This window comes from Sparus aurata, chromosome 5 (assembly GCF_900880675.1).
Source record: "Sparus aurata chromosome 5, fSpaAur1.1, whole genome shotgun sequence".
NCBI classification, from domain to species: Eukaryota; Metazoa; Chordata; class Actinopteri; order Spariformes; family Sparidae; genus Sparus; species Sparus aurata.
Window position 1 is genome coordinate 17225043 of NC_044191.1, and position 13501 is coordinate 17238543.

General features: G+C 43.0%; 1 protein-coding gene across 1 annotated transcript in view; it reads right to left on the reverse strand.

Annotated features, from left to right (window-relative positions):
• znf608 (zinc finger protein 608) overlaps positions 1-13491 on the reverse strand; it is a 52255-nt gene extending 38764 nt beyond the window's left edge. Inside the window, exon 1 of the mRNA XM_030416527.1 lies at positions 12364-13491. Coding sequence (XP_030272387.1) covers positions 12364-13350 — 987 coding nt within the window. The 5' untranslated portion in view covers positions 13351-13491. The remainder of the gene's footprint in view (positions 1-12363) is intronic.
• Positions 13492-13501: the final 10 nt, after the last annotated feature.

Consider the following 13501-nt stretch of genomic DNA (forward strand, 5'->3'; position numbering starts at 1 on the left):
GCGGAGTGTGTGTTTGTGTTTGCGTGTTTTTTGTCTGTGTGTGGGTTTTTTTTTTTTTTGCGAATGGTAGCCATCTTTTTTTTTCCCATTATCTGTCTCCAGCCTCTCTCATATCTCTGCTCTCTCTTTTTCACTCCCTCCCCTCACACACACACAAACGCACACGCACACTTACAGACACCACTTACCTTCCAACTGAATGACAAGCTCTAATGGCATGACATTACTCACTGCCATAATAACTCCTGCTGCTGCAAAACATTGGAAAACTAACAACCGCTTTTCTTCCCCTCGACAACACCACCGCTGCACAATCAACCATTAACAATAATCATGTTAGCCCAATTCCGCATAAATTAATCTCCCAGAGTTGCAGTGTTTGCAAGCAGCGCTTTCATGATGATATAATTATAAAGCGTCTGAACTGAGACAGACATCACAGGCTTTCAATCTGGTGGCTGATGTAATGCCAGAGACCGTTTTAAAATACAAGAGACTCAATCAGGTTACTGTGGGGAAATCTTAAAACCTTAAAGATGACAGAGCTGATGGGCCTAAAACCTGCCACAGAAATGCTGCAGAAGTACAAGGAAGTACAGCTAATGACTGCAGCCTATAATCTTTTAAAAATATAATGCCATAACCCCTGATGTGACCATTAGCTCTCAGATGTGGATGTGCAAATGCAAAAACATTCTGGAGGAAACATCATGCCTCCCAGATTACTTTATCTAGCGATAATAAGGACCCATTCAATAAAATATTACGAAATGTTGATAATCAACACTTCAGTGCAATGCTGACTTAGAAACTATTCAAAGCTGCTGTAGGTGTCGTTGTTTTAGATTACTTCCTGTTTTGCAGTTAGCAGTCCCCTCCCTCTTTTCTATGTCACCACATGAACGAGCAAAGATAATCGCCAGACACAGACGCAAATCAGGACCACAGGTACAAAAAAATTTATACACAAAATCCTCCACTGTGAACAACTATTTTACAATGCATTGTCTTCCAAACTGACAGCTTTCAAGCACAACTCCCAAACTTTTTTCAACTTGGACAAAATTTCCAATTAATTCAATTCATATTCATTTTCCACTGTACTGATTGATCCAGATGAAAGAATCCTCAACCTGATTTTAGATGAGATGCTTGCTACCCGAGCAGAAGAGCTAGAGCCCCCCTGTGCGTAAAGAGGAACACTAAGTCAGGAAATCTGCAGTTAAATAAAATATGAAAGGCAAGAAAGAAGAGGATACGAGGTGATTCTTCGAGGGTAATGACAGAAACTGGGCGGTAATATTATGATGAATTTCCTTTATCTTAGTGTTTCCTTCAGCAGTGGAGGCTGCGCTGAATGAATGCAGAGAAAAAACCTGCCAGCCTGCAGAGCGGAGCGCGTGGGCGTACTGTCGTACCATGAAGCCCTTTCACACTGGTTGGCATTGATACTTTGATACCTAATGGACTCTCAGGCCAGCAGCCTCCACATGAGCTGTTGTAATGCTCTGAAAACACACTTCTATGCCTCGAGTAGGGACTGATGTTAAAAAAAAAGAAGAAAAACAAAATGACTGTCAGTAGAGCCGTTCACACCTGTTCTTCCTCTCTTGTATGTGAGCTTCTGTTTAATTATCAAGTCAAAGGGTAATAACATAACACATCTATGGAGTTACAGTAATCGAAGTGTCAATGTATTGAGCGAATATTGGCATTTTAGTCTCTATCACCTTGCTATAATGGTGCAGATGACTGATCACATATTCATTGTGGAACTAATCAATGTTGCACTGCTTACACTGGTAACTCAGTTACCATTCTGACTTTTATTTTCTAATCCATGTATTTGTTTTACCAGGTCGCAGTTGATTTTTTTTTTTATTCAAAGGTTGCATTATTCAAATATACAGATGTACCCGGGTTTAAAGGGTGCGTTCATTCTTCTAAAATTAGTAAATGGCTGCTTTCTGGTATCTTAAACTTTTCTGTGCAACCAGCCTTGTCACCGTAACAAACACTGTGAGACATCTGAGCAAAACTAAAAGCTGTAAACTCGACAGGACAGAGGAAACTCTCCAGAGGAAAAAAAATTCAACTTTCAACTGGATAGATTTGATGAGGGAACACAGTGTTCCAACATCTGTAAATATGACACCACTTGGTATTTCTAAGGAGACCTCAGGACGATTTCCAGCAGTGTTTGTGGGGGCAAAAACTAGATATTTTTGGCGGGAAGTTGGGCCATCTGCTTTCTGTGCATACATCTAACCAGAACGTACAGAGCAGTGTTTTGACAAAATGTTTTTTTTTAATTGAACCATAAGAATTGTTGAAAGTTGTAACTTATCTATTGTTTTGCCGAAACGCACAGCTGGGTTGGGTTTGTCACGATCACCTTGACACCAGACAATGTACTGTGGGTAAAACCTGAATTTTGTTCAGGACTAGAAGAATAACAATCACTTTCTTTTACACCAGCATATCTCCATCACAAAGTTTTCCTCAGGATGGTGAGACGAGCTGAGGCATACTGATGAAGTTAGGCGTTAAGGAAAGAAAGGACTCCCAAGGTCACCCACTCATTTTGAAAAACTTCTGAAGCTTCAGATTTTTCTCTCAAATTCACCAGGGGGGCTACTTTTTGCCCTCTTCCTGTCTGATTTCCATGTTTTCAACCAATAATCTCCTGTCAATCACAGTCGAGTGGAGACGACAGAAGAGACCAAAGCGAAACTCTCCCACCAGCCTACCTCTGTACTGTAGGACAGAAATTAAAGCCTCATTTTATACTAAGCTGTAAATTGATGATTTTTCCTCTCCAGCATGAGGAACAAAATGAGGGGGGGAAAAAACATGTTTCCCAAAAAACTCAAACATCAGAAATGTGTCTTCAAGGATGGAAAACAGTGAATAATGGATGAGAGTGACCCTGAACACACCTCTCTGCCCATTTGTGAGTCGGACTGCAAAAAGATGCCTCTCACTGGAGTGTGTAATCTGACGTTGCTTGTGCACATACCCATCGTTATCAAAAAGTGACGGTACACCCTAACCCTGCAATGAATGGCAGCTACCCTTTTTCTTTTAGTGTTGTCTGTCTAAACCCAGCTTTAGTCAAGTCTGACTGCTCTGGATGTTGAAATTTTTCATTGCCTTTTACACAGAGAGGCACAGACCCTTTAAAATCAATGCTCACTCCCTGTAAAAAAATTGTGGACATGACTCACAGTGTAACAGCTGTAAATGTTTTTAAGTCTCCGAACATGTCAGATGCGACAGCTCAGGGGACGTGAGTCAGATCCCTGGTGGTTTGTCCGTGTTTGGAATTCAACATCCCGAGTTATGTGTCAGACATTTTGTGTCTTTAGAAAAACGTGTTCAGTGTTTTCGGAAAAGACGTCTGACTGGCTGGCTCTTAGATAACTGTCTGGCCGAGCTGTCTGACTGCGGCTCGCTCCAGCCAATATTCTTTGAAAACAACATCAAAGTGCCGATGATTATCAGCCTCAGGTGCAGGTTGGATGCGATGTGGGTTTGAATCCTGCACCGGTGACCTTTGTCTGATGATAATGAGCTAAATAAATAGGATGGTTCTCTATTAACTCTTGTCAGTAGAAGTTTAAAATGACACAACTGCTAATAAACATGAAACTCAGTGCTAGCAATGACATTAAAATTAAGAACATTTGAAGCACGGCAAACCCATTTTCTTTTCACAACATCTCTTTGCTTTTGTCACACTGTAATAATCCATGTTGAGTTGAGAGGCATCATTAAGATATTTCTTTTTTTCTCTTTAGCATCATTAACACATTGCAAGTGTAATGATGTGAACATGAGCAAGGTGCATTAAACCTGCACAGCTGCTCTACAGATGCATCATTTACAGGCTGATGGTTTCAGAGCAAAATACTTGGAGTGACAAAATTAAAATCTGTGATGAAAGTATCACCTGAAAACATTCTAATGAGGCTCCATCTGAAGGTAAAGCAGTCACATTAATAAAGTCTTAATCTTTTATCCATTCCTACATTAGAGACGACACCCAACTTTGATCTCAGCTTCCATTTATCACATTTACACAACTGTAAAGTTATCATCAAAACATGTCCACAGACATACTGACAGACATACGCTAAAGCACCACGCCTTAATGAAGCATACTGTTTCTGTGTCATTATGTTTTCCAGCACCAGGATCTCGCCACGCAGAGATTCTTGATAATGCAGTGCTGAGCTATCAGGTCAAACAAAGCCAGTTCTCTCAACACAAGCTTCGTCACCTTTTTGCTGTTAACACTTGCGACAATTGTTGTTTTCCTTGGTGGTTAAATTTACCATTCTTGGCTCCCTGTTTGATGTCAAAGTGCTGCCAGAAATTGTTTGCCTTTGGCAATGCCTCCACCTCGTTACAAAGAAGACACAATGGTTTGTCTCCATTAGGCACAAACACAAATTTGCCCTTTTGGATTTAATTACTATGAGTTGGTTTTTTTTACCATTGAACTTAACAGTTTGATAAAAAAAAAGCACATTTGTTCTATTGTGACAGTCAGTTATTATGGTTAGTTTAGTATCCTTTTAAAAGATCTCAACAATCCTTAGTTTTGGGTAACTATAACTATTTCTGGTAATAAATCCACCTAGATTCTACACATTAAACTTTTTCATCGGCTACAGTACTTGAGTAAGTCTATATAGTTACTTTGCATTACTGATGTAGGTCCTGATTATTAAAATACTATCCATGACCCAGTTGTCAGTCACTTTATTTATCTATTTATTTATTTTCTTAGCTTTGTTCGTGAAAAACGTATTTAACAGTGTTACTGTGTTGTTTTTTTCTCCACTGGACAAAGTGGGGGCATTAATAATATTTTAAGGCTTCATAGCTTTATAATGATCTGTACAGCTTTTGAATTCATTTAATCAAATCCAGATTTATTGGTCCATGCAATAATAGTAGTTAGGTTGAATATATATATTCAAAATTAAAGAACATTTCCTGTTAGATTCTGGTGAGATGAATAACAACATCTGGATTGCTGCTGTGACACTTATATATATTCACAAGCCTTCTTGTGTGTTTCCCTGAAGGCACCTCCCCTGATCGCCCTCCATCCGGATGTCTGCCTGCTCGCTCGCTCGGGATCAGCTGTTTACATGCAACATCACACCCTGATCGCAATTCTCCCTGAATAAACCAAACATTGTCAAAATCGCCATTGGAAACCAAGCCTCTGCAAACCTGTTAATACACACCTGAAGACGGGAAGACGGCTTCGCATCTCAGCCCTGTGGTTACAGTAAACGGGATGTAATGTCACCGTACAAGAAATTAAAACCACTAAGCGCGTCATGAGGAATAACCAGACATTGACAGGAATGTTAACATAAAACTGCGCGGTGATCAGAATTCAAGATAAACCAATAAAATCCAACAGGAGCAGAGTGTGTTTGTTGTCTCAGCTTGATCCAGCCTGCAGGGATCCACACTGACAGACAGAAAGTGAGAGCAGAGCAGTCGCTGTCATTCACAGACAAATTCAAGTGCATCTTATTGTCATGCAGATGACAGCCGGAGCTTCGGAAGCCGCAGAACTGCTTTTATTTCTGTCAGCACAGCTGGATTTGATTTAAAATGGAAGCTTGATTATTTCAGCCATTTTTTTAGGATTTTGTGACGCTTTATGTGTGTAGTTTTGGCCATGACAGCAGAACAGCTCCAGAAATGGCTATTTTGGTCTGTCAGTCCTCCACTTTCTTCCAGACTGAAATATCTCAGCAACTGCTGGATGGATTGCCAAAAATGTTGATTCAGACATTGATGGTTCCCAGACGATAAACGATGATGACTTGATCCTCTGATTTTTCATCCGGTGACACTTTGCTCTCCATGTTATAACAAAAATGTAATATCAATCGTAAAATATAAGATGCCAATATCGGTATAACAAACTGTTGCGGTGTCTCTTCAGCCATATCCGTAGTAGAAGCAGCGGTACCAGTACTGTCTGTTATGTTGCTGTTGTCGTCATTATTGCGGTGCTTGCGTAATATAGTTTACCAGTAAATAACTGGCATACAGTTCAGATCCTACTTGTGTAATACAAAGGTGTCAGACATAGTAAAAAAAGTCTTGCATATTTGTTTAGTATAGTGAACAGCATATTTGTAAGAAATTTTGGGCACAGCCAGAAGCTGAGCTTTGGCTAATGCTAAAAAAATGCTACGATAACGCCAATCAAGCCAGTGGAAAATGTTCAGTTATCTCCACCGACAACCTCTCCAACCAGGTTTTGCCATTCATAAAGGGATTAAGTCTCCGTTAACATGCCCAGCACTGGCTTCAGGCGTGCTAACATCAGATGTGAAATGTCTATCAAACTAGTTCTATCAATATTGCAGCAGGCATTGCCCCGACTCAATGTGACTTGCTTCGGGGAGATGTCTCGCTCTTTCTCTTCCTTTCTATACGCTAAAGATTCACTACGAGGTCAATTTGGCATTGTTTAATTTATTGTGAATTGGTACTCAAAGGTACAAGTGTAATTTGGTTGGTTCCCTTAAAGTTAACAAATTCCGAACCCTTTTTTGGTTTATATACCTTTAAAACAAATTACATTCCCATCAGCTGTACTTTGTTTCTAGAGCTTATTAGCAAATGTCAGCACGCTAACAAGCTAAACTAAGATAGTAAACATGCAAAACATTTTAATTGTAACTACAGTTTGTACTGTGACCATAAAAAACCTGCTTTTAGAATGGAGTTTGGTTAACCAGAAGAGTCCAGACCACAGACCACCAGGCAGAGAGGGTCTTTTAATGTTAACAAGACACATAAACTGAGCTGACCTACCTGCTAATAATGAACCTTGTAACCAGCATATAGAAACATTGGAAGTGGAGCTAAACCGACCTGTTTTGACCTTGTCTCAGCTCGTAGTAAACGGCTGTGTTATTAAGCACAAATGGCTGTCAAAACAGAGACAGCGGCTCTGCTTCGCCTCAGCAATATAATCATTTTACAATCAAGTCACAGATTATAAAACAGCAAAATAAAGTGTCTTAATGGCAGAAAAGATGATAGATGACAGCAAAATTACCTGGACATTCAATAAGGTAGTTGCGTGTGCCAGGATTGTCCACTTTGATGGAGACTGGGACTGAAAGGACTTTCATCAACCACTATTTCTTTATTTATTTCTCCATAACGTTGCCTATCATAGATCAAATACAACATGACACTGCTTGGCCATCTGGCCATCAGATTTGGGGTCCTAATAGCTAAAAGTCCATAAGGTATTCGTATTTTATGCTATCAAATTGGCGGAGACCCCAGAATTTGCATTTACCGGCAGTCAAGTTATAGGGGCTGTTTTCACCCCAAAGGGGGCGGGGCATGTCACAAGGGAAAAGTAAGTAGTTTTGTTAACAGCATGCTGGTGTTATCAGTTAGCTCAAAGAACAACTGTACGGTCACACAGTTCTAACAAACCCTTACAATAGTACAGTGACTTCTTCTCCATACAGTCGGTTTAAGCAAAGTATTATGTCAACCACAATCTGCCACCACCACATAATTTCCATAATTATGCATGTTAAATGGAAGAAAATTAGACTCGAGCATAATAACACACTTTGGGTTCATGCGTGTTTGGCACGAGTGAAACGTGAGCCATGACACAGCCAGTGTGACACAGCCTGTGTAGACAGCAGTATCGATTATAATAGAAGTGGATCTGCTCCGTCGCACATGAGACAGACTGAAAGATGGGGCTTAAACGCCTCCTGTGTAGATACACTGTAGGGTATCAGGTTTAAACCCAGCACAGAAGGATCTCTGCCTTCTCTAATATGATATATAATCTTTAATTTAGGGTTATGAGTAGCAATCTTCTTTAAACAGAATGTGATTTCTAAGCTTTGTGAATTCATATATCTAGGATTTATACAGCTATTTCAGTCAGTACTGCCACAGTTGTTCCTGTCAGCAGGGGTGTAACTACTTAATCCAATTCTGATTCAATTTAAATGTGATGCATCATAAAATCTCACAGTCTTCTCGAGATTTGAGTTGATTCGGTTCAATCTTCCGACAGCATTAAAACCATAAAAATGGAAACAGCAATTAAAGTGTTTGATTCAAGAATAATCAAGCACATCCGGCCTCACACTGAGGTGCGAAATGAGATATTTACAGTATTTGGAAAGAGCCGAACTACAGCGCGGAAGGAAGATGGGTGCCAAAATGAATGTGTCTGAGCACGTGGACAAGGGTCTGGATTGGATTTAAGGAATGAAAAAGAAATGTGATGTTTCGGGCCGTCGTACTTTTAGCTGCTATAAATTCAGAAGCAAAGACCATGATGACAGCGTAGCGAGCGGTGCATTCAACCAATCAGGTTTAAGGAAGGATTCACGTGTTAATGTTTGGGGCGGAGGAGAGAAATGTCAATCATCAATCACCCAGTTCACTTAAAAGGCAAAGCAAATATAATTTCAGCCTCTCCTGTTCACAACAAACCTCTGCAAACATTTTTTTCTTGCTGGGTGAAACTAACATTAGGAACGGGATGCATTACATTAAAGGGGCTCTGTGTAACAATTTGTAGCAATTTACATGTATTATTCACTCCTTATTGGCCATATGAGAGTGGATTATAACGTGCCGTACAAACAAAGACCATCCCCATCTCTGTCAGTCGCCCATAAAAGCCTGTGGATTACTTTGTGAAGGACTCAGGTCAGATTCACCACGACAGTCCAAAGGATGCACAGAGAGCTAACGTTAGTTTGATGTCCATCATCAATGTCTTTGTCTTGTAATTTATTATGTTTAATCGTATTTATCATGACTTTAGTGCTTCTTACTTTTTAATACAGGAACGTTTTGGTCCAACAAGCCGTCAAACAAAATTGGATGCTTGTCACTGCCTTCCAAAAGGTTTGTTTAGTGGTTAAGATTAAAGATGGCGGTCATGGATAAAAGACACCAACACTGACTCCTGGTCCAAAGGACACTTTGTCCGACTCAACCACCCAGCTCAAAACAAAAGAAATTGGTGTGCTGAGCTAAATGTCTTAGTAGTATAGAGTATGAAAGGTGGCTATCACAAAATCACATTTTATCACATTTTCAATTAGCAAATGAAGTAATCAGCACTTGCAAATAAGCCGTCTAAGACTTTTAATGATGCACGGCAGCAGAAGCAAACGTACCAGCCCGAGGCTCCTCTCAGCATTTCATCCGCTTCTTTCTGCTGCTGTTCGTCATTAAAAATGCTACATACTTATTCGCAAGCTCTGATGATTTTATTTGCCAAGCCAAACATCCAGCAGACATCCTCCGAACGATGTTTAACCATGCCATAACAACATCACCCTGACAGACAAAGATTATTACTCATATGAGCACAAGACGCTCCTGCCAGGGAGCTGATGTAACTGTAGGTCTGTTTTATATGTCTGAATAAAAACATTTCTGCTAGTATTCGTCTGGAGAAGATAGTCTGTCCTATTCAAGATATCTTGTAATCTAACAGCCCGTTCGCACTCCCAAGGCGTCAAATACAGCAGCCTGGTCGGTGGACCTCACTTCTTCAAGCGCCCCTCCGGTGCAGCAGGGCTCTAGAGCGAGAAAGAGCCAAGTCAGAGGGGAGTCAGGGTGTCTGGATGGGTCATACACTACACTGCCCCCCCAGAGACTGCAGTTTGGGTTCCATGTTTGACCAGGAGTCAAGACTGATCTGTTTTTAAGTTATGTTACATAAGTACAGTGAGTCTACGCGTGAGCATTACGTAGCGTAAGTTATGCAAGAGACGTGACTGAACAAAGTTATTCTAACACAAAGTATGATCTTTACCTAAACCTCACCAAGTGGTTTTGTTGCAAAAGTCGTAATATGTCACTCATGATATGCGAAAAAAAGATCTCGAAGGTCTCCTCTAGACTTTTTGGTTGTTTTTAATTGCCATTTCTTTCATAAAATCATCCTTAGATATCTCACTGTGAGGCACTTGCTGTTTTGAAGCACTTCAAGAATTCAAGCAGCACAAACTTTTATTTTTGTGACGTGGACAAAAGCCATTTGAGCACCACCGCTTCCTGCTGTAAAAAATGACTGACTGCATCTGTTGTGAGTGACAGAACCTAACAACTTATTCTTAATACTACTTTTAACCTAACACAGCTACTTTCAGAATGCAATGGCAACGCAGTGATGTATCTCCAGCTGTGTAGGGTTATTTACTATAATACGACGATGACCTTTTAATAGCAGACATTTTGACTTGTCAAAGAACAAAGAAGCACTGGTCTGACAAATAACATTATCATTGGATCCATCCTATTGAATGTCCCGGTCAATGAGAGTACATGTGTAGGAACTAGCTCAGTCAAACACAGTGCAGCCATCACTAATGTTACAAATTTCACCTGAGGTTTTCCTGCTTTGACAAGTCAAAATGTCTGTCGTTAAGAGGAGCCTATTCATTCATTCAGCACTCTATTACAAATATTTTTTTTTTCATTTATGGAATCTGACCCAGTGAAGGGCATCAAAAAATATAATAGCTGTGTAGAAATTGCCAATCTTCTCACTGATGGTCTCCTCTCTGTTATGCAGGAAAAGGAGACCACAGTAATTTATGAAAAGTCCGAGGTCTTGACGGTTTTTTGATGCACAATGGAAAAAAACGAAGATATCTGAATAGTAAGGTTCAAAACCAGCGCTACAGATACAGGTACGCGTCCCGCTGTCAACACTGTTTGTGCCAAACGTTCAGACACTTATCCTTAAATCCCTCAAATACATTTGAATGTCAAAATAAATCTCAGTTTTTATTGTTCTAGGGTGTGAAAGCTTCCGGAGCTCCACTACAACCATCTCGGGACTCTAAAACTCTACGGTGGAGCCCAGATTACTGCTGACAGGGAATGAATTACAGTCACAGAAGAGCTCAGAGTGAGTATATGTGTGTGTGTGTGTGTGTGTGTGTGTGTGTGTGTGTGTGTGTGTGTGTGTGTGTGTGTGTTTTGCGGCCGAATGGGAATCCTTCAGATCAACAAATAAACAAAGCAGCCGGGGCAGGCCAGCGTTCCTCCTGTCAGCAGCATCTGCCAGCAGCAGGGAGGACGCTTCGGCTTTTCCTGCCTCGTCTAATCCTGCATCCACCCCAAAAAAAAAAGAGAAAAAGAAGAGAACTCCTTCTAGACATCCTCCATCTGCTTCTTTTTTCTTTTCTTTTTTTGCTCCTGTGTCTGTCAGACTCTTTCAGCCCGTGTCCTCTGCTGTCACGTCCAATTCCTCCCTCTCTATCAAACATCTCTTTCCCCCACTTCACCTCTCCACCCATCCCTCCATCTTCCTCCATCTTTGTCTCTCCTGCGGATAACTTATTTAAGCCCCCCCCCCCTAAAAAAAATGATTTCACAATTGGCAACGTCCCCTGTTCTGCACTTAAACGACTAGAAAATGGACCTCGCAGCGGCTCGTTATAGCTCAGCGGTCCAACCTGTCAGCCCCGCAGCATTTATGTCTCACTCGCAAAGATTTTGGCTCCAGCACCTAATTCATTTTGACACAATGGGTGTTGAGCAAACAAAGCCTGTGAATATGCAACAACATTTTTTCTTTTTTTTTTTTTTTACAGGATGAATAAAGAGGTTCGTTCTCACCCCCCCCCCCCCACCTTTGTTGAGTGACTGCAACGTGTAAATAGTCACCAGCAAAAACAAGGAGGATTGGATTATATGGTATAAAGGAAGAAGAGGAGGAGGAGGAGGAGGAGGATGGAGATGGAGGACACACTGCTGCTGCTGCTGCTGCCTCCCTCCTCATCTTCCTCCTCCTCCTCCTCCTCCTCCTTCTCTCTTCATCTCCCCTCAAAAAGAAAAAAAGACACACACACACACACACACACACACACACACAAAAATCTCATCTCTATACATCAGCATGGCAAAATATCAGCGGACAGACAGTGAGACTGGGAACAATGACATCAGCTGGGCAACAACAATAGGAAATAAATATTATGTGGCAGGCAGGCGGTCATCCATCCCTCCATCCATCCATTGAAACATCCCTGCTGTGTGTCTGCTGCTGCACGGGCTTCTTTGTGGCCTTCACACCTGCATCTGGCTCCGTGTGTGTGCTCTGAATACCAAAAATATTTCATTTCTCTCCTTTCTGTTTCTTCCTTTCAATGTTTCAGTGACAGAATCCCCCTCCTGAGAACACTGGAGGGTGAAGCAGCTGCAGGTGTGAAGCATAGTTTGTTTGTTTTTGGGTTTATTTTATGTCGCTGTGTTTTTTTTTTTTTATTATTATTGGCCTCCAGACAATAAAAAGCCGCTTACCTTCTCGGCTCCCCTGTGTTTCTTGGCCGCCGGCGTGTCGTCATGCTGCCGCCTGACAACAATAGCGCCGCCGCCGCTCTTAACTCCACACTCCAGCGCGGTTTTGTTGGCAGCGCTGCCGCCGCTACTCCCACAATTATTGTTATTGTTTACGTTGTTGGCGCCGCTGCTATCTCCCGTGATCCTGGAGTCCGGCGCGGCGCAGTGGCAGTGTCCGGGGCCGTCGCGGCACAGATGATGCTCGGGCAGGGCGGACGACGGGAGGAAGACGGAGGGAGGAGGAGACGAGCCATCAGCGGGCTTCTCCTTCCTCGTCCGGACCGGAGGAGCGGGAGGAGCGGCGGCGTCCCTTTCCCTGTCCCTCTCCCTGTCCCTCTCCCTCTTCCAGCCCCGGATCACATTCTTCGCCTTCCTCTCCTCCTTGCCTTTGGCGCAGCTCGCAGGAGAGGCCGTGGTCACTTCGGAGACGCCGTTGTTGTTGCCGCAGCCGTCCGCGTCTCTGCTGACCGCTGAAATCATCTCCAGACCGTCTCCACCGACGCTGCGTCCTTGAGCCTCCCTACTCTGCTGCTGCTGCTGCTGCTGCTGCTTACCGAGCCCGACGCACAACTCGCTGCCGCCGCGCACCGCAGCCGCGGCAGCCGCTGCGCGATCCGCCGCCTCCGGTTCGTCTCGTCCCTCCCGGCCGGCTCGGCTGCGTTTCAGCGCGGATCTCCTCGGCTCCGACCCGCCGCTGCCGCCGCCGCCGCCACCGCCGACAGGTCCCCGGGTCTGGAGCGAGGGCAGGGCCGCGTGTCTGTCGGCTGAGCCAGCGGCGCTGGAGGAGGAGGAGGAGGAGGAGGTGATGGAGATGGAAGAGGCGGTGGAGGAGGAGGAGGAAGAGGTGGAGGTGGAGGTGGTGGAGGAGGAGGCGGTGTGGTTGGGTGACAGCTCCCTGCAGTCCGTCAGCAGCCCTCCATTCTCCCCAGCTCTCAGGAAACGGTTCATCTCCTCCTTTCCTTGTGTCCTTTGTCGATCTTCACAATAATCAGCATTCAAGTCATTGTCAGCCCGCCGCAGTGGGCACACAGCACCGAGCTATAGGTGGACACATGCAGGTCTGTTATAGGCTGCTGGAGCAGGCCTGCTCCATCACAAA